We start from the raw sequence: 26,059 nt of genomic DNA, 5'->3' as shown, positions 1-26,059 counted from the left end.
GTTAACAATGACCATTTAAAAAGAACCATATTTTGATGGATTAATTTAATAAACATACCATACACTTCTCAAAAATAAATAACAACATCAGAAAAACCCATACCATCAACAACATGAAGTGTTTAGTTATCTTTTTTTTTCCTTTAAAGACAGAAATGGAATTTCTAGGCACAGTTTTAGGCATTATAGAGGACACAGAGGCAATAGGTTAGTGTGCACTGCGCTGTACAAAAATACAGTCTGAATAAATTACATTGCTAGCCATAAGATTAGACTTCACTTACCAGTCAGTTCATTGCATGTTTAATAATATACAGTTACATGCTAATCCATATATATATCATTTATATTTCAAACACATAGGTCTCTCTATATTAGTTTTTAAAATTTACAAAAGCTAAATGAAGTTGTGCAAGAAATTCAGAAGAGGTGCTAGGTACTTATCAGCACCGGATGGTATACTTCAAGCTTAAAAAATACAAATAACTAGCCCTGCTTGCAAGTTTGCTATATATTTGTTCATATTTATTTGGAAGAAAACCAATGGATTTGTTGTGAGAGTCATCCTGCCTATGAGATAAAGCCAAAAGACTGAAATAATGGTGCCATGACACAAGCACAACATACAAAATGATTTATGTGTCGTACATACACTCCAGACACAGATATGTATCTTTTTTGTGGCTAGATAAAAAAAAAAAAAAAAAAAGCATAATGTTGTATTTACTTTTAGTTCAGTGCTGAGAAACAAAATATTTGCCAAAATAGGCAATGGTAAGGAGAAGGGAAGAAGAAACAGCAGTATGAACTTAAGTTAAAGGTAGGTACCTAAAACCATATATTAGATGCTCAAACACAAACAACCTGAGGAGCGTGAGAGATGGGTCCTAATAGACTGCATTATCTTCAAGAGGAAAAGCAAGTGTTGGGACTGAAAATCAGATCTCTGATTCAAATATGAATTAAGAACTTTGTCTTTAGGCATTCACATTTGTAAATCTTTTGCCTGAACACCTTCCGTATTAACAGCCACATGACTTTCAGAGTGAATGTCATTAATTTGCATATGCCTCAGGCTTGACAGTTGTTTTCACTCAAGCTCTACATAAAGAAAAATAATTTGATAAATTAGTGGGATAGGATACAGGGTCAGCACTGTACCTTCTTGTTAGACCAGGTGAAGTGCCACCCAATGTCAGCACAAAAACACCATCCTCCTAGAAGGATACAGACATCTCGCAGCAAGTTTCTCTATGCTAACCTAAAGCCCATGTCAAACTACAACATTCTCCATGCTGCTAAATAAAAGTAGAATTACACAGCTGTTCAGAAAGATACAGACTTAACTATATACTAAATACCCATCTTAAAAGTCAGTCTCAGGAAAAAAAGCAAAGTTGTCTGGTGCTTGTGAAACAAGTGGACCTAATTGTTGCCCCCATCCTTTTTGTTCTCCAGCCATTGCCATACAATCCCTTCCAAGTCAAGCTATCATTTTGCTCTGCTCACCACTGGTCCTGGGAAGACTGCTGATATGGAATACTCTGCCATGGTAATAAATATTTAACAGAGAGACCCAGAGTTTTATAAACCATCTTTGTACATCAGCAATACTTTCACAATAACCTCCTAAAGGCAGCCCTGTGCTCCCACAGTCACTGCAGAACCTCTACGCCCTGCAAAGAGTGGAACAAGCATTAAAACTGTAGATGTGGTCTTAACATTGAGTAATTCAGCAGCCTTTTCTGTGGAACCAGCAAAACCATTTGTGTAGAGGTCAATGTGCAACCCCAGCATATCTGCTTTTGCAGAGGTCCACATAGAATATATTTCAAATTTCTCCATTAAAAAAAAATAGGTATTTCTCGAGATTAGAATAGTATAAAAATATGTTCATAATTAATAAAAATATCTAAATAAAAATAAAAATAAAAGTGATGCAGACTAAATTCATGTGAAAGTTCTCTATTTTATCTTGAGTTTCATTTCATGAGTACAGCCTCTGGATGTTTTAAGTGGGAAACATACTAAGCAAGGAGTAATCAGATTTACATGATCATCAGCCCGTCCATTATAAACTCAGCTTTTAAAACCAAGAGATAACCTCCTGAAGTACTAATGTTTTAACATGGACATGACAGGGTCTCAGCTGTATTCTTGATGATCAGAGACACTCACAACCTAACTAGATTTTTTTAAAAATGGCAGTTTTTTCCCTTGAAACAGCCTTAGAAAAGAATTTTTAATAAGTACTAGATGACACAGGGAATAGCAGGTAGTTCCTTTGTCCACTTCTACCCTAACTTGATGTGAACTTTCAAGCATTTCTCATAACACAGAGTCTCTACAAGGGCATATACAGAAGACAAACCATTTTATGTTTATTTTGTAACACCAACCAAAATTGAGGGTACCAATCCAAGACTTTCAAGAATGTGCACAAAGTTAGTATTTTAACCATTGCATCACAGCTCATACTACAACTTTAAGACTAATCATCTCTTTCCCTCTGCATTTATATTTGTATTATATATATTTATACTAATGAATATCTTTCAAAAATATAATTGAACTCATTCCATATGCATTCTTTTCATGACAGGATTTGGAAGTTAAACAGGTACTTAGGACAACTACAACTCATTCATACATTTTAGGTGCCCCAGGGACAGATGAGGTCTTTTTCTACTCCCCCCTTTCTCCACCCTTCCAGCAAAATACTCAGAGCTGAGACAACTTCTGACTAAACAGTCAGAAGCACACGTCTCCAGGTTTGGACTCCCTTCAACAATCTGCTACAGCTGGCATAGTGATCTCAATTACCAATTCATGAAATCCTGTGAGGTTGGTGGCTTGTTCGTTTTGGGGTTCTTTTTTTTTATTCTTCTCCCAGAAGACTGTTGAATGCAGATATTAGACAAGTCATTAACCAGTTACATTCACTGCCCTCAACACAGCCACTTGCAACTAATTCCTTAAGAGCTTTGTTGAGCAAGTAACAAGGGGCCAACACAGCCTATTGTACAAGACGTCATTGCCTGCTTATCAGACATCTGACTCCTCTATGATACAGGGAAACTTCTAAATGGAGCTTATATCAGCTGCTCTCCTGAAGGCAATAGCAGATGCTGGCATTGCATTCTCATTCCAACTAGTTTTTCCACAATGATCGCTGTCACGTAGATCCTTTTGCTTGTTGTCAGAAAAATGAAGCTTATGTATCAGCAGCTTGCAGCACCTGCCTATGTAAGATCAGCTATCCTAGTGTTTGCAGTTCTTTTAAATGGTTGTAAAAGCTGGTTACAGTGTTCACACCCAAAAGGCAAAGGCTATTTTATCAACAGAGCAGACTGTTTGGTGCTCCACAAGTGTTCTAAAAAAACTGTGAGTTAGAAAATATGGGGTAATCCTTTTGTTATTTTTCTTTCATTAAATGATTCTAGTAATAGTCTTCATAGTTCTTAGGGTTCAGGCAATAAAGAATGGCACCCCCAAATGAAAATATAGTTGCACCCCAAGCCAGGCCATAGCCCCAGTTGAACTCATGGTATATTTTCAAGCTGACCGTTTCGATGAACTTGATTGGGTAAAGGACTAAGCTGCACACCTGAAGAACAACTGAAAGAGAAAAAAACCCAAATGTCAGAAGAAGCCTTCTTTAGTTTCCATAAAATAAGGAAAACATCACATAACATATTTTAAATGCTCTTGGTGCATGTTAAGCTTGTAAGTACTGCTCTGTTTCGGAAAAAATATCACCTTCATTTCATTCACAGAGAACACAGCAGTTTCCACATTCCCTCATTGATGAACACACATTATTGGTATGGTGTTAACGATGACCTTTCAGATATCCACAAAATAAACAGTGAAACCAATCTTTCCCCAATTCTTTTCTGTCTCTTCTTAGTGTTTTAGTTTGCAGTAATTATTCCTTCCATAACAACAAAACTAAGATCATTTGTTCTATAGCTGTAAGTCAAAATGAGAATCAAGAATAAACGACTACTGAGAAATACAGCTCAGAAAGAAATAATTTACTTAGCCTAGAAATAATTCATTGTAGCAGGCGATACATATTATACATATTTATGCTCAGTAGAGACTTACTGAATTATATATTTCACATGCATTACTGTGTACTGTAATCAGAATTAATGCTATTGTAAGAACACCAAGGAATCTATAAAGTTTGATCAGTCATGAGACTTCCTACTGGCGAAACACTGCCTTGTATAACAAACTTGGAAGTGCTGCTTCTTAGAAGTGCTTTGTGAGGAAAAAAAAAGAAAAAAGCTAATAAAACAGATCAAATGCAAGGCAGTAAAAAAACCTTAAAAATAGTTATTTCTACAGCACTGTCTCTGAGAGTGCCAGATCTCATGCAGGCTGATCCACACATCTGCACCGGAATTCAGGAAACCTGTTAAATGCTGTGCTACCAAAAAAAAAACCCAAGAAACAACCCACAAACAAACAAAAAAACCCCAACCAACACTCGAACCACCAAACCCACCCCCATGCAGTAATCTGCAAAGGAAAACACACAGATGAATCCCCCAAATTTTCACAAGATTTCAGTTTCATTGGCACACATTCCCTTTTAAATTCAGGCACACTCAACAGAAAACTGGGACAACAGTTTCTATGGTAAGCAGGTGAAAATTATACTTGAAGACAAGAACAAGCCACACGATGTAGCAATTACTCAGGCCCCTAATTCTGCTTCCCACAAGACTAAACATCACAGGAACATACCAAACATCCTTTTTGCCCCTCAAATACACAATATAGCCTTATGGCAATGCTTCCTTCCAACATGTAACACTAGCAATTTTTCAAGACTCCAGCCTGTGACTGCCTCTTGCAAACTATCCCGGCCTGCCAATTACAAGCAGGCTGGGCGCATCCACACAGTTAAGCACATGCATAAGCATTTGCAAACCTGAGATAGATACACTCTGATGAAATTTCAATGGTATACAGTGTAATGCCATAACAGCTACATTTTTATTTTTTTTTGTTTAACATTGGCAAGGTCATTCTGTACAGTTAATGAGGTATTGTAAGAAGAACAAACACTGTTTAGAGAACTGTTTCAAAGCCAGTGCCAACACAAAGGGCCAGTGGATAACAGAGAGGAAGACTACTCTAGACTACAGAAGTCCTTCTGAAATTATACTAAGAAAACACAGGAAAACGAAATAATGTTAATTTTTTTCTCCTCCTGCTTGAATATTCCACACACTCAAAATCTGTCATTGCCTTTTTGTTCCCACATGTACACTTTAGTGTTGTCAAACCGGCACCTTTCATTAGCCCTGATGACTAACGCTTACCTATCCTCTGGATAGGACTGGTACAAGGAGATGGTTTCCAGTGTTCATTACACCTTTTGCCATAACACTATAAAACATTCATTGGAAACTCCCCCATGCCCTTAGCCTACAGACTAGTCTTGGGACTCTTACCTGAGACTGACAATTTGAATAATGTTTGGATAATGGATTTTTTGATGTGGATACAAAAATCCACAGGATTTTTTCAATCCTGAAGTTATTGAAGTGTTATTCTGTGTTATTCCATTTCAGTATCATTTTTTTCTCCCAGCTTACAATACACTGTGCAACACTGGAGAAATTTTGACAGGTTATAACTAGAGGAAGCACCCACTCATATGAAAAGATTATGTATTCCACTTTTGCATAAAGAGAACATCATTATACTTCAAACCACCCGAACATATGTTCAGCTTTCAGACACATCTTTAAGACCATTCAAAGTCAAAAAGGATTTCCTAAGATGAATAGAAACCAACAGGTTTTTCAGTGGCTTCCTTAACATGCAGCATCTCTGCTGACTCAATCCAGAAACTGTTGTGTGTGTGTGTGTGTCTGTGTCAAGTGACAATCAAGGAAGCTCTCCACCTTCCCTCAATCTAAAATATGAAGTATGCTGAATTTTAATCTACAGATTGGACTTGTGGCAACAAAAACAAAAAAGTTATTATTTTGTAATAGAAAAGTTGCCAAAGCAGCAACACCCACAACAGGTATTTTCGACATTTCTATAGTGAGGGTTCTTGCTTTTGTACTACTGTCTAGCTACACTATTGTAAAACTCAAAGGAAGCGCTGGCAGCAACTGGCCAGTGGAGACAGACACGCTGCATAACACTGTTATCACTCTGCACTATTTTTGCCTCCTGTCACTGTTTCTCCCTTTAGAATGAGTGGGAAGAAAACTGCATAGGCTAGAAACAAGTAGTGAAGTTACAAAAAATGACCACTATGGCCCCAAAAGATGTTAAAAACAATGCTCACAACTACTAATCTGTTTCTGGTGAATTTAAAGACACTCCAAGTTATGTTGACCTGCTTATTGGAAGTGTGCCAAATACCTTTCTTCAGAAGCACTAGTCTTTCCACATAGAAAAAAAGGCTGCAAAAGAAATCTTAAAAAATTCCACTTCAAAATGCTATTCAAAAAACACCAGTCATCTCAAACCAGACTATTTACTTCACGTTTAGACCAGTTTTCATGACTAGCACTATGATGCTTGCAAGACAATTGCACAGGAACAGAAATACTAGTTTTATTCCATTTACATTAAACGCATGTAATTATATATACCCACCGTATTAAACGCCCAGAAATCACAACAAATGCTTTAAAACTAGCAACATTTAATTTCAGTCATCTTGTTTTTTCTCTTCAAATGTTTGACTAAAACAGTTTTGCTGCCAAAAAGAAACTTATGCTGTGCCCTTTCTAACTGGTCTATATTTGTGAAAATGGTGGTGCTGCCTAGTAAGTTCTGCTAAGTGTTTCTGCTCCCTCTACAACTCCTCCTGTTCATTCACATGGGTAAAGCACTTCATTAATAACCAATGAGTGTTGCAGTTTCAAAGATAAACACACATGCAACTGCTCTCTAAGAAGTTGTTTGCATTTAATACAACCTGTGCAATTAATTGGGAAGCAGCATGAAGAGAAAGGGGGTCTGTGCTGATTTTTAAAATACTGTTAGCTCAAGCACAGGCCATGCCACTACACAGATGACCAGGCATTTCAGCAGGAGGCAACAAATTGCTTCTCAATGAATGTGTAAGAAAGGGACACACACATACAAGCAGAAAACAAGGATAAACGATGACAGGAGTATAAAAATACTGTTTTGATACTTAGATACAAACTCAGGAAGGCTGAAGCCCATCTGGAGCTCACATTAAGCTAGGAAATGGCAAAAAGGGTAATAAGGAAGAATTTCCACAGGTGCACTAGCTGCAAAATGAAGTTCAGCAAACATATTCATACAATGATGGACAAGAAAGCCAGTCTAGCAACAGATAATGTATTGCGACGCTTTCTCCAAGACCTCTAAGTGAAAGTGACAAGGTCTGAGAGGGTGTCAGCAGATCAGCAGTGCAGGAACTACTTAGGAGTAGCATCCGTATCGATGGGAACAGATGGGATCAACCCAAGGGTGATGAAAGAGTTGGCTAATGTCATCATGAGTCCTCTATCATCTATGAAAAATCATAGTGATCAGGAAATATGTAGATGACTGGGAAAAGGTTAATGTTGTGACCATCTTCAAAAAGGCTAGAAGTGGAAAATCCATGGAATTATAAGATGGTCAGCCTCAACTCAATCCCTGGAGTCATTATGGCATACATCATCTTGGAGTCCACCTCCAAGCAGATGCAGAACAAAGTGGCCATCACAAGTGAACATGGCTTCACCAACCAAAGGACAAGGGTCCAGAGGGCTGCCAAGATAATCAGAATCCTGCAGCACACTATTCTTGAGAAGAGGGTAAGAGAGCTAGGTTTATTTAGCCTCACGAAGAGGCAGCTAAGGAGTAATTTCAAACCAGCCTACAGTTACCTGAAAATGTAGCTGCAACAATGATAGAAAAAAACTCAACCAAACAACATCCTTTGTAGCGACCAAAGATAATGGCACCTGAAATAATGGCAATCCAAGATAATGGCAATGGACACAAATCTGAGTTTCAGACATTCAGGATGGACATTAAGAAATGTATCATAAGGTGGGTAACATGATAGTAGGACAACATGCTTGGAGAAGTTGTGGAATCTTCATCCTTGGAGCTCTTCAAGACTGGTCCAAAGCTGCAGCTGACTGACCCAGTGTTAGTGACTGTCCTGCCTCAACAAGAAGGCTGGCCCTCATGACCTATAAAATCTCTTTCCTATCAATATTTCTTTGATGCTATGACACTTTTTGCCACCCTGTAGCAACTTGTACTACAGTCCGACTTTTTCAGACCATTCCATCAATTTCTCAGAATCAAATTCTGTCCTCCAATGTATCTGTGTTTTTTTCTACTTACATTGTAAAATTTGACAAGTAGACTTTTATTCTATCTTCCACATCACTATCAAAACAGAACTCAGGAAGCAATCCAGCCAGACTGTGCTCTGACTCTCTGTCAGAAGAAAAAGATACATCTAAATATGTATCTATTTCTCTAAATATTCTCCAAATATTTACTGTTGTAATTTTTTAACTCTCTCACCTACAATACTTTCACTTAGCCACTGCTTCCCTAGCTTACATGTGAAAGCATCCTGTGAAATGTCTCAAAAGCTTACTAACTTCAACAGGTTATGCTTATAAACATTGTTAAAACTGTTAAAATATAGACTCAGAAGGCACACAAAAAAAAATAATAGATCTTTTCAATACCTTTTTTTGTTTGCTTTTATGGACTTTCAACAACTAAACTTTCCCTTTCTATCCCTAAATTAAGACTTGGTTGGCACTCAGTTACTGGTAACTGTATCATGAGACTCCTCCACTGGCAAGTTTATGAACTTGTACTTTGCAGATACAGCTTTCAGGGCCAGTTTGGTTCATAACCACCAAGATACTCCAGCAAGTACACAAGCTAGTGACCTCTACAAGACCAAAAAAGCTGGGAAGAGCTGTATAAGGTGGCTCCATGCAAGAGTGTCCCGCAACTGCCTCTCTGTATGCTCCATATTTTTCCATTAGCTGAGTTATTCCTGTTCCTCTCTCCATTACACAGATCTGACAGTATGTATTTTCAACACATTCATGCCTGTTGATCTCTTGCTAGCTTATTCTCAGTATCTAGGTTGAATTTCTTTTTTGTCCCTTTGCTTTTTCATCTCTTCCGCTCTAGCCAATCTTTTCCTCACCTACAGAGTTGCTAACTGAAACGTGAAGCTGAGACAAAAAACCGAAAGAAATTTAAAAAAAATTGAAGCTAGAAGAAAAAATGCCTGGAGCCAACTGTTTGGATTCTAAAGTGCCTGGAAAATACTTTTACATTTTGTCCCTTCTCCCACACAGTGATGTTTTCTACCTGACACCCACAAAGACCATTAAATGTCTCTGGGCAATTCATCCCGTGTCCTTCTTCCAGAGGCAGCTGTCAGACTCCTAACCAGAGTCATACAGAACACTTGGGTCTTGTAAGCAGACTCACAGGTCAGGGCAGGGTACATCCTCAAAGATCTTCTGTGAAATCCAGGTGAAGATTTGAATCCATGGACATTTGTATAAGCCACAAACTCTACTGTGCTGCAATCTTAACCTTCCTCTCTTCAGTAGGGGATTCTCTTCATGATTCTTTCAAGATATATCAGTCCATATTCACATCTAAAAATACCTGACATCAAAGATGAAATCTGTAGGAAATGACAGTAACAATTTCAGTGTCAAATCCCAAAAGGATTCTCCTCACATCTGCCAGATAATGAAGTAGAATGGAGCAGGCTGTCTTGGCCTCATCATCTCTCTTCTTATATGCTTCAGGTCATAGCTATCTAAAATATGTATGCACACAACACATGCACACAGGCAAAGCAAAGAGGTGAACACCCCTCATAAGCTAAAGCAGCAATGTATTTTCCTTTATGATGCACATAAGCATTAATCCCCTCTACCCCCAACCTTTTGTAGTCAAGACTAGAACTAATTTTGTGTAGAGGACAAGAGATTAATCTTTAACATAAACAGCAGGATCTGGGGAATTTTTTTCTTCGGGAAAGTTGTTTTTTTAGTACAAACTTAACCATATACTAAATGAGCAACATGTCAAGAGAGGCAGTGTATGGTTGAGTAATTGCTAAGTTACTACACAGTATTATGAGAAATTAATTCAAAAGCCAAACAAAAAACTACGAGAGAAATTCAACAGTCCCACTCCCTTCAAAGTTAACTGGCCAACGTGTTTTGTAATCTCAGAATTAATACTAAATTTTAAAATAATGGCAATAGTTCCTTTATTCCTTCAACCAACCAAGCAAAGTGACACACAGAACAAAAAGATACTATTTCCACTCAGGAAATCTGATCCTAGGTTACATTCATTTCCTAAAAGCAAATGAAATATAACTTACCAATATCTCTAGAGCATATAAAAGTGCATGTTGAAGCACTGTGGCTCAACCAAGGTAACGTTATCAGCAGGGGGCAGCAGGAGCCTTCCTTGAAGCTTCATTTCATTCCCAGATACCCTGCAAAATCTGCTCTCTTATCTTTCTGTATTCTTGAAAGTGGCTTTTTATAATACATCCCAAAGACTAGTCTGCCATCCTCTTCATTATGGGCTAACAGAAGGGGCTTAAGCTGCTGGCTCCAATGTAGATATGAGTGACAGGATGAAGGCAAACTGTGCTTGGAGAATCTCAGGAGAAAGAAACATCCGTGCTGACCAAGCCCCAAAACACCAGCATGTATAAAAGATGATTTGATATTGTAATTACACCTCACTGGAACAGTCTTACAGACATTTCAGATTTAGAGGTCTCCCTTAAGATTTTGTGATAGTTTATATAAACTGTTTCATTTTCATGTTTTTAAAATGAATCAGGGACTACACTATGACAGCTTGTTAAATTAATAACTAAGTAAGCAAGCTGACACACTGAAATTAATTCGTCGTTGCACAGGGGCATATATAAACACCCTGCAACATAATCCTATTTATTTTCATACGTAGGGCTTCAAGAGTTCACATCTGGGAATTAATTTTCCCATTTTAAAATTATAAAAGGAAGAACATTAAAATAATAGAAATGGCCTTGTGTGAAGAATAAAAATGGGGCCATCAAGAAGCGCAAAGTCACAGATTAAAAATGGTACTTTGAGATTTATCCTTTATATCCCCTGCTGCACGTACTTCACAAAGTAATAAATATAACACAAATAAATAATTTCTTATGAACTAATAATAGTGCAACTGCAAAAATGATTAATGCTGTGAAGAACTGGTATCCTGAAAAACCTCACTAGAGTTAACAAAAATAAACCAAATGCCTCTGAATTTGTATGCAGAACAAGGCCATGTCTTCCTCCACTGAAGTGAAGCTGCTCTCATCACGTTGCTGGTAATCTGCTTACCTGCAGCAAAGAGCATGACTGCAACTGGTCTGTAGAACCGCCTCCGAGATCCCACGCAGATAGAGATCAACCCAACCAGGAAAGCTATGAGAATAATAGCCGCACCACCCAGCAGCAAAGCAAGAGTAGCTATCTGCCAGTCTAGGGGGAGAAAAAACAGAGAGAAAGAGGAAAACAATAACAATGCAGTTTCAGTAAAACAAGTCCATAGGTCAGACAGAAACAGCAGAATATGAGGAACACAAGAGGCTGCATCAAGGCTCAAGTAAACAAACAACCGTCCTTCAGATTTCTTTTCTCCTAATTAGTGAAACCCCTTTATACAACAGATCCAACTCAGGAGCAGAATGCTACAACCTCCCACACTTTTTCTAAGGCTTAGGCGGCCTCTTTGGGATTTTGGCTCCAGTAAGACAATAATTTGGTCCCCTGTTTTTTGTCCAATTTAGAACGAGAAATTGAGGCCGGGTCACAATTAGCTAGCCCCCCTTCTGCCGTAACCTTCTCACATTAAGACAGTGAAAGTCAAACCTCCACTTGAGCTGATCAGGATGACATAGGAAGGCTCATCATACACACTTGGCACTTGGGAAGCCACATAATATGACTAACAAGACTAAGGTGTAGGAAGGAGATGCTAAAAGGAATAAAAAAACCCCTCCACACACAAAAAAAAAGGCGGAGGAGGGGTTAACAAACATTAGGTGTAGAGTGAGTTAAATCTGAAGTCCATTTTAAAACATCAGTTATCCTTAAGTGTTTTAATTTCTTTCCCCAAAATCAGCTTCTGGATTTGGCCCAGTGTATTTTCTAATTATTTTGATACATAATGAATGCAGTTTTAAACAACATCCTTGCAGTCTCACATCACATAAATGAAAAATCCTTTTGCAAGCTGATTATCCAACTCAAGAACTTCCATAGGATTTTAGAAAGGCATGGGCTTTGTGCTGCCTCTCTCTGCTGAAGACTAAGTAAGATCTTTTCTCCCTCCAATAACAGTCAAGAAAAACAATCAGATCACTCCTATTTATTAGTACAAGGAAGATTATCTAAAACCCACTTTTGGGAAAAGGACCTATGGATCCAATGCATCTCTCATTACTTTGAACATACTAGCACTCATACAATATTCAGAATAAAATCTCCAAATGCATGACACAGTTCCAAGAAGAGATTAATTACTTCCAAAATAAATTTAGAGATATTGAGGTTACTAAAAGAAGAAGAACGACAAAAATCCACATCCTCTTTTGGAAAAGAACAAAAGTCAGTGTTTTAAAAAACAGTACATCCAATTTCAAGCAGGATCTAATCTGCTGAAGATACCAACAGTGCAGCTGTCAGGCTTGGGAATGGAAGGCTGGCAGCTATTATCACCAAAGAGCCTTCGTATATTATATGAAAAAGGATGAAGGAGATTAAAGAAGAAAGTGAACAGAAAAGCTATAAAAGCACTGCTAAAAAAAAAAAAAGTTATTTTAAAGGTGGCTTTGTGCAAGTACACGTTTATTTTCATTCTTTTTAGACATCCAGATGTTGTTTGCTAATACTTATAAAAGTACTCAACCTTCCAAGCTATTATACTCCCAAAATCCAAGGCTGGGAACAATCTCTTGTTCTTCTACCATCAGCAATGTGATCTCTAACATCAGTCTGCTGTGTCCCCTAACAGCTTTACTATTATTGAGATAAAAATGTGATTTTAGTTATGGACAGGAATGTTATGAAAAGTGGTTTTTAATGCTGACATGATCCTTCAGAAACACCAAGTGGTTAGTGGACTGATGATTTAGAAAGTATTCTTCCAATATCAGAGTGCATTACAGATATAAAATGCAGAAATAAATGAACAGAATGGACTGCTCTGGAACAATACGAAAGGCATCCTTGAACTAGAAAATTACATAGATACAAAGACTAGACTCATAAATCCATACTGCCCCGAAAGTGAAAAGCCGTACCAAATTGACAAAATGAATTAAAATGCCAGATGGGAAAACTCAGAAACTAAGAGTTTTAGAAGCCATTATAAATAATAAAATATTGAATGTTATCCTCACATTGATCAGATGCCAAAGTCTAATACAAACAGAAGGTGTGCAACATTGATTGGAGTAGCAGCTAAATGGAAAAAAGCTGAGTATCCTACCACTTTCCAAAATCACATTGGCAAGACCACCAAAAAATGAAAATAACTAAGGTAAAAATGATATAAGCCTGAGGTTAGAATACAGTTTCACTTTCAGGACACGTATCTATGGATTTTGGAAAGGTTAAAAAATAAACAAACTACCTCACTACAGTACTGATGTGGGAGGGAAAAGGACAAATGAGTGTTGGGAGACACCTACACTCCCAACTAAAAAAGAACTGACTTAAACAAAATTAATTTCTTGAGTAAGAGAGCCTACTCAGTGATGCTGACAGTAGGACAAAACCAAGGCTCCTAATGTTCCTCACTACTAGCTGAGGATCTGGTATTGAATATTGTGCTCTGAGCTGCAATGTCTGGAACTGCCTCCCTATTTTGGCTCCAGACTCCATTCGCAGGAGCATACGATACTACCAGCCTTTGCCTTGAGCTGCAGCCAAGATTGATTCTGGTTAAGGAATATCATGAAGGTAAGATGTTAATGCACAAAGCATACTGGACTGAATTTTCCCTTATTACCTACCATGGAAACTACATGTATAAGCCTCCTTGTCATCTTAGAAAAACCTTAACTTTCAATTCTGAAGTCATTTGATCCAGTCACAAAATAAAGCTTATGCTGGATTAAGGAAGCAGTACCTTCTGCATGAGCCTTCTACTTAACAGCAATTACTTTTGAGGAAAAACTCCAGGCCACTAGACTTTTTACAAAAGAAAGGAAACATCAGAAGAAAACTGAATCACTGCTCCTGAAAGGAAGAACAGTCTGTTAAGTTAGATACCTACAACAATATAACCACACAGTGCAAGTGCAGTTTTCTACAATAAAAATCTGTAGTGTTCCTCGGACTACCCCAGAATGATTTATAACACACAGCATCAAAATTGGAACAGCAGATTGCTCTGTTCCATTATGTTACTGGTACACAGAGTATAAACATCATAAACCTACTTTAGAGTATCCAAAATATGCTTGCACCATTTCTAGGCATGCACCAATCTTGCAAATAAGATACTGTACTCAGTTCAGGAGGCTCAGCAGTTTGGTGAGACTGCTTGTTCTCACAGAGATAGAAACATGCATAATCATGAGCAAAACAGGACCTTATAGACAATAATTATTAGTTTCTTGGATTCAAAACACAATTTGGGTACACTTTAGGAATGCGTGTCAGTACTTTTCACTGTACATCGCTACAGTTTATTTATACTGCACATCCACTAAAAAAAACGTTAAAAATTAACACTTCTTGTGTAAGCACTCCCACAATATAAAGTTTTAGATTTAAAAAATCACTGTCATCTCAATCATGTGCAAATTAAGTTACTATGTTGATTTATAACTGTAGAGTCGACAGAAAGCATAACTTTAGGTTTTTTTTCAGTGTTCTCTCATTTCAGCAATATGTTAAGAATTACACTGATGATGCCACCTATCCCATTCAAACAACTTGAATGCATTTTTGACATCGTTAAGCAACTTTAGACAGATTTCTTAAGAAAAGCCTCACTTATTGTATACTATTTCTAGGTCTGAAAATCCAAACGTTTTCGTACCACACAAGAAGCATCACAATGTCTATAACCATGGGAAATATATACTGCTATTCTGACAGCGATGATAGTGTTATTATAACAATCTGCCTTTTAGTTTAGGGACGTGGATTTCAGTATTTGGAAATAAATATAAACATGAACCTAGGTACTTAACACATTTTCAAAACATATATGGTGTACAACTTACTAGAATTACCATCTTTGGTTAAAAAAAAAAACCAGACCCACAAACCATTATTGTTTCTTTTCAGTTAATTTCTCATAGATAAGTCAGTGCCTTTTTGTAAGGACAGCTTTGTCTGATTGCTCTTTGGAAATTCTGCCTGTTTCTTAATGATACGGAAGCACAGGGTTAATTGCACATTGAAATGTGTGACCCTCCTCCCTTCTTCCCCCCAGATGAAACGACCTAAGGCTTTAAGCTGTATATTCATTTTTAATTAAGACCGGCTCTATCTGCTCTGTTTCTTAGGCAAAATAATACTTCTGTACTAGGATAAAACCAGGAAAAGCCATAATAGAAGAAGAAAACATCCCAGAGTTTTGAAATGTTTATTTTAATAACTAGATTTTTTTTTTTTATGCAAGAAAGAGTAATGCAAAAGGCTAGGATTGTCATAGATTTCATGTTTCCAGTGAGTTCCCCCCAAATTACATATTTCATATATGTGGTACTCTATAGTAAAAGAAAAAATGGACATTAAAACATACTGGAGAATACCTGAAACATTTGTGTATAGGGCTCTTTCAGATAATACAAGTGAACTGAATTAATCTCTTGGGAAACTATCAAGTATTCCTTTCTTTCATAAAATGATTCTCCACCAAGCCCTCTCCTCATAGAGGCTGAAGTAAGAAAATGCATGCAGCTGTTACATGATGAAGGCAATGACTGAGCTTCTCCTAGCACAAAACAAAACCTTGGTAAGAAACAAAACACAACACAACACACTCTTAGTTAAGTTTTTCTGATTCATTGCAAAGCTTTCACTTGTCATGTACCTGCACTCAGCCAATAATATTCTTAGAAATTATAGCATTTAAATTCAAGAATAATGAATTTGAAAGAACGTGTCAAGTACAGCACAGAAAGTTGAGGCACCCACGCGTAAGAAATTAAATATAACCCACTGAATGTCATAACAGTCAGCTAAGATAAATAAGATAGCTAGAGATCCTCCTAATTGCTTCATATTCAAAACTATTACTAAGTTTATAAACACCCATCAACTTAGTCATCAAATAGTCAACAAAAGTTTAGAAAGTGTAGTGATTACATGGAACCACAAAAGTAGAATCTAGTTTCTGAAAGCGCATTTGTCATACAACCAGTAAGTTGTCTTCTTTCTTCAGCATGATCAGATGCACAGACTTCTGTGGAAAACTAAGCTCTACTGAACTCAGTGGATATACCAAGGTAAAGTGAGTACTGCAGTGGCCATTAAGTTCTCATATACAATTACTCCACGGAAAAGTCAGTCCTTTGGAACCTCACCTGAGCCAAAATGATGGGTTTTAAGGAGCTGCTCAGATGGATTCTGCTCTGGACAAAGGAGATACAGGCTAAAGCTGTGAAGCCCAGTGTCCCTAAGTTAGTCAGTGCATACTCTTCCACTCTTGTACAGCCAGCATCACAAGAGCCTTTGAGACTCCATAGCATGTGCTTCTGCACACTGCAGCGAGAAGCACTTTCTGGCAGAATCCATACCAAACATCCAGTAAGCTGCTCTAGTCAGTTTTCTACAGTGAGCCCTTATACAAAAATAACACTAAATATTGCCTGCATGTTGTCAGTTTGAATAGTATGCTTATTACCACTAGCTGCTGCACAGACATACATTTTTGGATGGAGAATAAGATTGTCTAAAGTGGATCCTCAAGTCACTCAGACACTTAAAAAGCACTGCCAGAGCTGTGGGAACCAGCCAGCTGTGGCTGAATGCATAATTTCCTTAAGACAGAACTCAAACACTCTACACCAAAGCATTCTTCTGAAAGCCATGAATCTGAACACACAAAATAACTACATGAGGTCACAGATACGTTAAAAATAAGCTGTTCATGGAAGAGACAAAACTATTTTCTGTTTCTTCACCAGATTTATGTACTGAGCTAGTCCCTGAGAAATCAGCCCTCATCCACACACAGCAGCACATGGGACAAAGCCCTTGATAACCCAGGTCTTGAACAAAGCAAGTGGGCTTAAGAGCAAGGCTGTCTCATAGCTCAAATTCACCAGAATTTTGACAACTCCCAGACAGAAATTTGAGCATTTTATGCTGGGTACCAAAATCCCTAATTCCCTGCTGTGGATTATTCAGAGGTTCCACATAAGGCATCAGTCACTTTCCACTTACTGTACAAGACACTTTGCAGGATGATTTAGTGATCCTGACAACGCGTGGAGAGTCATTTAGAGCCAAAGAAAAGGAGAACAAACACAGAGATGTGTCCAAGAAACAGCTAACGGGTACAAACCCAGGTATGCCTGTGTCTTGCTGAGATGCAGAATGCTAATGACCAGAGCTGACTAATGAAGGACGAAAGGCACACAGCTTCTCCTCAGAAGCAACATACCCAGGCTAGAGGACTTCCCAGAAACTGCAAGGTCTTTGCTTCCCAGCTCCAGACTCAAACCTCTAGTCCCATTTCCCAGAATAATTTCTTAACCACTAGGATAGACTGAAACTGCTCTCCTGCCTACTAGACTCAAGATGGAAAAACAGAGGCATGAGATCTATGAGGTCTGTGAAAAAATAGGTACAAAGGAATCCAAATCTGAGTCTTGAAGCACCCTTTACCTAGCTGGTCCCTTCTAACTTCATGGGGCTGTTTATGCACTGACACACAAAAAAGCTGAGCATTACTGTAACTCAGCCCAAACTCAGGGCTCTCTCACCTTTGAGGGAAAAAGCCTTTACCAGTCAGCTATAGAGTCCCTCTTGCTTGGGTTGATCCTATGGCTTTCCTTTTCTCCACAGGAAGAAAACCTCCACCAGAGAAGAGGCTGGATCTGTTCCAGGGAAGGTAACAGCCTGCTGGCAGGATGCTCTGAGCAGTAGGTACTCTACTACCTAACCTCCTCAGCCCGGGAAGGAGGTGCTTGCTAAGTCAGGGGAATAATTAGGCAGTCTGCTCACCTTTCAATGGCAAGAGGGCCTCCCCTGCTTTCTACCCAAAAATGCCACTGAACATACACAACATAGCTTGGTTCCCAGAGAACTGAACGACACACAAAGCAGAAATGCCCTCAGTTTCTCAGGGTGGTCTCTACAGCAGCTCTGCAAAAAAACTAGGCATCACCTGCTTGATGTCTCTTTTACAGCTGCCATGTTCATCAGACTATGTGTGGCTCTAAGACTGCTGGACTCAAACTTCCTGTGTGCTTTGACACTGCAGCAAGTTTTATCTCCCGTCTCTACAGATCAGACTGAACAACAAAAGCAACAGAAATATGGTAAGCAACTCTGCTATTGTGCAAGGAAGATGGATTTTGCAAGACAACAAGACAGTCTAATGCCTGGGGGAGTGTTACAGATGTATGAGCAACTTGAAACATAGCAGGTGCTTATTCATCTGCCCACTGACACACATCTCTCCTGAAGATTAAAGCTTAGATGCCTTATTTATACAAAACATATACACTTGGAGGGGAAAATGGGGCATGCTGTACACCCACTCTTCGAGCCATGGCCTGCCTTTATTTCTAAAATAATGGAGTAAAGTCCTTTAAATGCAGTTCATCCTCAAATAAAGAGTTAATTGGTACCATTATATAAATCTTTATTATTTAAAGGCAGCATGCCTTGCACATCATTTTGCCAACAAAGGACTTCAAGACAAGCACAGCATTACAGAAAACCATGTAATCTATAATTCATTCACAGAATAGTACAGCATGTACCCAGGCATTTCTTCCATTGGATACACAGCATTCTTCTGAGATTAGCTCACTACTATGCCATTTTAATTATTGGATATTCATTCATTCAATAAAAAAAATGCACACATCTACAACTCCAAGAACCTCACAAAAACCTGGAAATCTCAGAATTATGTCATTAGGAAAGAAGTGTGGGAGATGTGTTATACCAGCTTTCCAAGAAAACCTCACCTTTTTTGACCTCTTCTATATATATTACTACATTTTAGTAATCTGAAGGAAGAAGTATACTCCAGGTTGGAGCAGGAATGCAATTATTTCCCACAGTTACTGATGTTCTTCAAGCAAATTGGCAATCTTTTGCAATATTCATAACTCATACCATTGTTCCTTGCAAAAAATAATTACCATTTAAAATAGTGCCAGGAGTACTTCCCATCAAAACTATGGCCTTTATATTACAGAATTGGAACAAGTAAAATCACATGAAGCAATTGAAGCAATACAGCTGTATAGACTTTATCCCATCTCCTGCTTTCTACCTTGAATCTTATGTGGTCATCTTTGGCCATAAATCAGTAGCAGAGACAAGGTTATTCTCTACGTGATTCCAAATATAAAATCTCATCAAATATTTAAACCACTATATTATTGCTAACACAAGGAACATCTTTTAACTTACTGGTGCAAAACTTCTTTATATAATAAACAAGACTTAAAGCAACAGGATACATTACTGATTTTAAAATTGCAATAAACACAGCAGTAACAATATCCCATTAAAGCTAGAAGTCTTTTTTCTGTTGTTTGTTTTTATGGGGTTAGGTTTGTTTTTTTTCAGTAGTATTATTACTGATAAAGCATGGTGCTCTTGACCTGACCAAATAAACACATACGAACTTCATGTATTACACTCAAATGTGCTGTAACCGTGTCTCTTAGCTAAATGGAGAACAGTGGATGAAATCGTAGCCTCCATCACACTGCAAAGTCCAGACTACTAAGCAGGACTTTTAGATCAGCTGCTCCCACAGCACTTGGGAAGTCTGAGGCTAAAATAACTGCTCCATTTGTAAAAGAGGGAGCATATCTAAACACATTCTATCTAGGGCTACTGTGAGGGGTAGTCAACAAATTCAAGTCATTCTGAACACACTGAAGGAACCAGGTAGACATTCGGTATAAACAGAGTATCAGTCATCACAGAATCACAAAGTAATTTCGGTTGGGAAGAACCTCCAGAGGTCATTCTAGTCCAGTTCCCCACGAAAAGCCAGACCAGTCTCCAAGTCATACTCAACTTCAAAGTTAGATCAGCTTGCTTAGGGTCTTAGATGCCGAGTTTGAAGTCATATGGCTTTTGATTTTATATCCACCTTCAGATGAAGCATTGGGGATGATTATTAAAGAGAGTAATATGCAAAATGACAGACTACAGCTTTCAAAACCAGAAGGAATGTTTTATTAATTTATCCTTACATTGCAGGAACCACTTTCTTCAGACTTAGTAAAATTACGTTCTTATTTTATGTCGAACTATCAGGCTTGCTGAGCTTTTAACAAATACGTGTCAACATCAACGCTGAGCAATGGTCCAGATTTTCTAATGAGAAAGCTGTTTTTGAGCTAGCAATTTCCCCTTGGAACAACTCCTTAAATTCAAAACAAGCAGATGCCATCTAAGACTACTGAGCCATGTCAATTCAGATATCTGCATCTAATGTATAATTAAGGTTAAACCCCTTTGAGTGCTACTGAATGAACAGCCTCTGAAGCCTTTTTTGTTTTAAGAACAAATTATAACACAATTATATACGTAAAACCAGACACAAGTTGTTTTACTGCACTATGTTGTAAGTTCAGCTTAGTGGCTTGCTCACCACTAAGTTTAAACACGCCCAGAAGCCCTGCTGCATGTATTTCCTTCAGAACTTTGTTTTGTTTTTCAAACATTGATGGACAGTTCTTAGAGAGTATAATATTCTTAAAAAAACCCTGAATGCTCCATAAACAGATATACAGGTTGTTAAGTAACAAAGTTACATATCCCCATCCACCAGAATGAATACAGCTAATTGGAATGAAAACCATTCAAACTTCTGTAAACTATTTTCACAATAAACTGAAATGCTGCAAAGGAGCCATTATTTTCTATGAACAGCAAATATGTGTACTGAAGACAAAATACACAATGTTTACCTATAAATCAGATTCTATGGAATAATTTATGTCTTTCACATCATATTTGTGTATCTTTGATTATGTGGCTATAACATGTGAACTGTAATGGCTGCAGCCTATTGTACAAATTCAAATTTACTGTAGTTAATTCTGCAGGAAGATGACAACTGTGTGCACAGGTACAGACACACCAGACAGTTGCACACAAGATGCACTTAATTTTAGGCAGATGCTGTGATAGAAATAAATATTCATACATAATTCTTAACTCTTGATAAATCCGTAAGTGAACCATCACAAATTAGACATAATCCACTTCAAATGAGGTTAAAAAAAAATATATTTTCTTCAAAGACACCAAAGGAACACTCCAAACCCTGTAAGTTTCAGGTTTTTCAGCTCCTCCTTACGTTGCTATTAGTGAGAATTTTTTAATTTCATGAAGGGAAGAGAGACGAGGGATATGCAAGAATACCTTTCTGAAATTACAGGAAAGAATCGAACAGATGATTTACCTACACCCTAAAGACCCAAAAAGAACAAAAACAAATTAAGAAAAACAAATATTCAGATTTCTAAAAAATTGACTATTTTACATACTTGAACCATCACTATTATGAAGTACATGCACAACTTTACCAGTAGTATATGAGAGCAAGGGATTGCTTGCAAGCTATAAAAAAGGCTCTGAAAACAGTGAATGAATGAATGCACACACACACTCTCCAAGCACCAGCAACACTCAAGAAAACCAAGGGATTATTTCCTGCTATAGCAGCCAGTGTAATCATGGTCTGTACAGCTCCTTCTCTCCATCACTACATTGCCCTTTAGATAGCAGTCAGGGGTCCTAAATCTAATTACAACAAAAGTTTTTAATTAAACCTTGAACATGCTTTAACAGTTTCTAGTGTGAGCTTGCCCTTGATGGTGCCACTTGAGGTGCTCTCCTTCAAGGGATGATGAAGTAAATCTCTTTAAAACCAAGGGTGAAGATGCCTTTTTCCTGTGTGTGCTACTGCTTTTCACAGCTAGCTAGCTACAAAGCTCTTTACACTGGTATCAAGCTAAAGAGCTTTCCCTGTGGGAGCTCTCCACTACCTCCAAAATATACTGCTTGCTAGATTTTCAACGTAGGAGGAAAGTGCACTTAAAATATTAAGGCAAGCACAAAAATGGTCTCAAAAGATGAGCACAGTCCAACTTCGTGAACTTACTGGGGGCCCTCCTACTGACTTTAATGGAAATTTTAACACACTAGCAGAAGGCAAAGCGAGAACAGTACAGTTTCTTGTATTCCAGGTCTCCTCAGAGTGCAGAGCTGTGTGTCAAACATAAGGAAAGTGAAAGGTTTATTCCAGTCACCTCAAATAAAACAACGATTCACTTCTTCCCCAGTAGCTTGTGAAACCTGGCCTGATCAGACTGGAAAGTACCTGAGGAAAATGAGTAAAGCTCATACAAGGAACTTGAATAAAACTGGACAGGCAGGAATTTTTGCACAGGACAGAAGAAGCACCAGGAGAGAACACATTTTCAACACATGACATGTAACAAAACTACATTTCATTCCTATCCATCCTCACCCATTCATCTTCCACCTTCCCATAAAAGACAGGTGACCAATTAAGCAACAAAAGAGATCAGTGTCCTTTTATGCTGTTCCATAAGCTGTACAGGTGTCTTAATGTTCCACTTGTGTGTGTGTACATACGCATGCATGGCAGGCAGATGGACTGATGGGGGAACCCAATAAACTGGGAAGGGGGGCAGGATTCTAAGCAGGTTCTCATTCAAGCCATCTGAAAAGTCTTTCTGCAATCAAGGGGATACTATTTCAGGAGACAGGGAGAAGGGACAAAGGATTCACGTTGCTAAGGAGACACACAGAAGCTGACATTCCTACATAAATTTCCATTTATACTGGGGAAGGAAAAGAAAGCTCTCTGAAGTTTGTGTAGATACCCTGGTAACTGATAGAAAATGACATTTCTTTACAATTTCTTTTGGCATTATGTGATTTGGAACAAAAACCCAAACAAATTCAAACCCTCAAATATTACTTCACACAATGACAGGAGAAAAAAAAAAAGAGCACAGCAGCAAAGGAACCTGTGCAATTCCTACTCAAGCAGAGATCGGTTGTTTCCGAGAACCTACACAAAGATTTCAGAGAAGCGAGGAAAAAGGAAAGCATCTAGAATACACAGTAAGCCCCTTGCTTCCCCCTCCCCCCCCCCCCCCCCAGCATCTTGTCCCTGTATGATTTACCCACCGGAGAGCACAGTGATCCAAATGGATGAGTTAGCAACGCGAGTGTGCGTGCACGGAGGACACGGATGGGGATGAAAAGGGGAAGGGGGTGGAGAGGAAGAGGTTGGCTTCATTTGTCTTTGTTTCTATTGGGACTCCAAAGTTACTATCACGCATAAAGTAACTAAAACAACCCATGTAAACCAAAACAATCATGGCACTACAAAACAATTTACTGAAAAATATTCAACAGGCAGCTTGTTTATATCATTCACAACCCGGTTTTTAAGTACTCCGGGCAACAGTGAAATGACATTAAAAAAAAAAAAAATAGAAAAAAGGACAGAAAAATCGATGACCAAAAACCTAGAAGGCTTAAAAACAAATGAGCAATAAGAAATCAAAACGGCTACTGTGCCAAACAGGCAAAGGAGTATGTAAGGCGAGGGAAAAATCAGTACCTGACAGAGAAAGACACACACACACAAGCACAACCCAGGGGGATGTAAGGAGCCAGACTCCAGGCGTGCTCGCTCTGGACAAAATAACAATCGGGTTTGCCTTAGGAAGCCCCAACTTTCCAAGATTAGTGATTTCGGGGTATGGGGGATTATAAAATACTTGATCTCCCGTCTCATACAGCTTCTCACTGTACGGGTACAACTACGACACGGAAAGACAACCAAAACTAGCGCAAACTCGAGTTCTTTCCTGAAAACAGTGAAAGGGCAGACACGGAACCAGCCACCCCTGTCGCTCACACCATCCAGCCTCACGCCCCCCCCTGCACCTCTGGCCATGCCGCGGGTGGAGGGACGAGCCGAGGACCGAGCCCCGGTTCCCCCCGCTCCCGCCGTTCACCGGGACTGCCGCCGCCCGCGCCCGAACCTGAGAGCTGGGAGGTGTGGAACCGGGGCCGCGCAGCCCGGGGCGGGGGGGAAGCACCGGGACCGGGAGGAGGATGGGAATGGACGGAGCAGGTCGGGATGGGGAGGGCTGCGGCGGTCGGGAGGACGGAGGTGCCGGCGACTTTCCCTGGCGGCGGCTGCCAGCGCAGGGAGCAGGGCGGGGAGCAGGGACGGCAGCGGACGAGACGGGAAGTCCGGCGGGGCAGCGGGAAGGTGGCGGAGCAGGGCCCCGGGCACTGCTCTGGTCCGGTGGAGGGTGGAAGGGAGCGGTCAGGCTGGTCCCGTGAAGGGGCTGCGACCCAGTCCCGGAGGGCACAAGGGTGAAGGAGGTGGCTCGGGGTATGCTGGAGGGGCCGCCAGGCACGGGGGGCAGCGGGGGCTGTGTGGGGTGTCAGCCTCAGTGCTCGGGGTGTAGACCCGGAGGAGCAGGAGGCGACCGAGGTAGAGAGAGAAAGGGCGGACGGAGGAACGGGGAAGGAGCCGGGCAGTGCGGTCGTGATGCCGCCGGCGGAGGGGAGTGGAGCGCGGGGGTGCCGGGGCAGACCCGGGGCAGACCCAGGGCAGCCGTATCTCACCGCTGTGCAGCGTCGACTCGCAGAGCCAGCTGTCCAAGTTGCCGGGCTTGCGGCAGGACTCCCAGAGGGACAGGTAGTATTGGTGATCCGCCGTCACCCAGGCGGGGCTCAGCACGGCTCCCAGGTCCAGGCACAGCGCCAGGAAGATGCACACCAGCCCCACAAGCTTCAGCGGGGTCAGCACCGAGACGCGCACCTCCTCCATGCCGCTGCCGGACGAAGCCATAGGGCCCGTAGGGAAGACGGAAGAGGAGGACAAGAAGGACGCGCTACCGCCAGCCCCGAGGGGAACAGGAGCGAAAGCCCAGCTCCGCGCCGAAGGGGCGGGAGGAGAGAAAAGCAGCGAGACCAGCGCTGACTAACGGCGAGGACAGGCTTTCGCAGGCGGCGGGCACCGTCGCTCGCTCCCTCCCTCCTCCGCCGCGCTGCCTCCTCGGTGTATCAGGTGCAGAGCTCCCCCTAGCCCCTCCGGCGCCGCCCGGTCCGGCACGGCCCGGCCCGGCCCGACGCGCTCCTCCCCGTGCCCGCCCCTATCGGGCGGCGACCGCGGCGGAGCCCTGCCCGAGCTCCGCCGAGAAAGGTGGGGGCGAGCCGCCGCGCAGCGTGCGGGGGTCGGCGGCGGGGCCGCGGCTGGAAGCGGTGTCGGGTGCGACTCCGCGTCCGCCCCGCAGGGGCAAAGTTTGAGGAACTTGCTGCCCCGCCCCGCCGCCCCCGAGCGGCGGCCCCCGGTCGCACCGTGGGGATCGGGGCACCTCGGACCTCCCGGGGGACCTGGGATCGCGCGGATGGCCCGGCGTCACGAGTGGAAGCGGAGGGTGTCCCGCAGAGCCGTGCCGTGCTGCAGCGGGGAGGGCAGCGGGGGCCGAGCAGTTCGGTTCCCGCCCGCTGCCGTCGTAACGCGGCGCTGCTGGGAGAAACGAGAAACCGGGAGAGAAGGAAGGCCGCCTCGGATGCGGGATTAGCGGTGCCTGACCCTGATGCCTTTTCTGAAATGACCTTTAAATCATAAGTTCTTACTGGGAGGTTTAACAAAGAATTCAGCGTTTCACTGTTGGTGCGCTGGACGGGCTTGCAGTTCCCGCTTCCTTCTCCTGTCAGTGGCGCTTCTGCGCTGATCCCAAAATAATAACTGCTTTGCCTGACTTTCA

The 26,059-nt window shown here is 40.6% G+C and overlaps 1 protein-coding gene and 1 long non-coding RNA gene across 2 annotated transcripts; one reads left to right on the top strand and one right to left on the bottom strand.

The window, feature by feature from the left end:
- Window positions 1–287: 287 nt before the first annotated feature.
- On the bottom strand, window positions 288–25,488 carry TMEM47 (transmembrane protein 47). Its single transcript, XM_065677209.1, has 3 exons — window positions 24,912–25,488; window positions 11,400–11,540; window positions 288–3,618 (listed from the first exon to the last, which is right to left on the bottom strand). Exons 1-3 carry the CDS (start codon window positions 25,135–25,137, stop codon window positions 3,440–3,442), a joined length of 546 nt encoding a protein of 181 aa, XP_065533281.1. The 5' UTR covers window positions 25,138–25,488; the 3' UTR covers window positions 288–3,439.
- Window positions 24,161–26,059, top strand: LOC136013433 (uncharacterized). The gene is made up of 2 exons (XR_010612248.1): window positions 24,161–24,330; window positions 24,922–26,059. It is a non-coding gene; the product is annotated as an uncharacterized LOC136013433 (long non-coding RNA).

This window comes from Lathamus discolor, chromosome 4 (assembly GCF_037157495.1).
Source record: "Lathamus discolor isolate bLatDis1 chromosome 4, bLatDis1.hap1, whole genome shotgun sequence".
Lineage (NCBI taxonomy): Eukaryota > Metazoa > Chordata > Aves > Psittaciformes > Psittacidae > Lathamus > Lathamus discolor.
This window is presented reverse-complemented; position numbering and strand designations above follow the sequence as displayed.

Bases quoted from the DNA above. Each gene is read 5' to 3' on its own strand.
- TMEM47 (XM_065677209.1), bottom strand. From the start codon at position 25,137: ATGGCTTCGTCCGGCAGCGGCATGGAGGAGGTGCGCGTCTCGGTGCTG. The intron at 11,541-24,911 runs GTGAGATACGGC...TTCTCCCCCTAG, and splicing joins CGAGTCGACGCTGCACAGCG to ACTGGCAGATAGCTACTCTT. The intron at 3,619-11,399 runs GTAAGCAGATTA...TTTCTCTTTCAG, and splicing joins AGTCATGCTCTTTGCTGCAG to TTGTTCTTCAGGTGTGCAGC.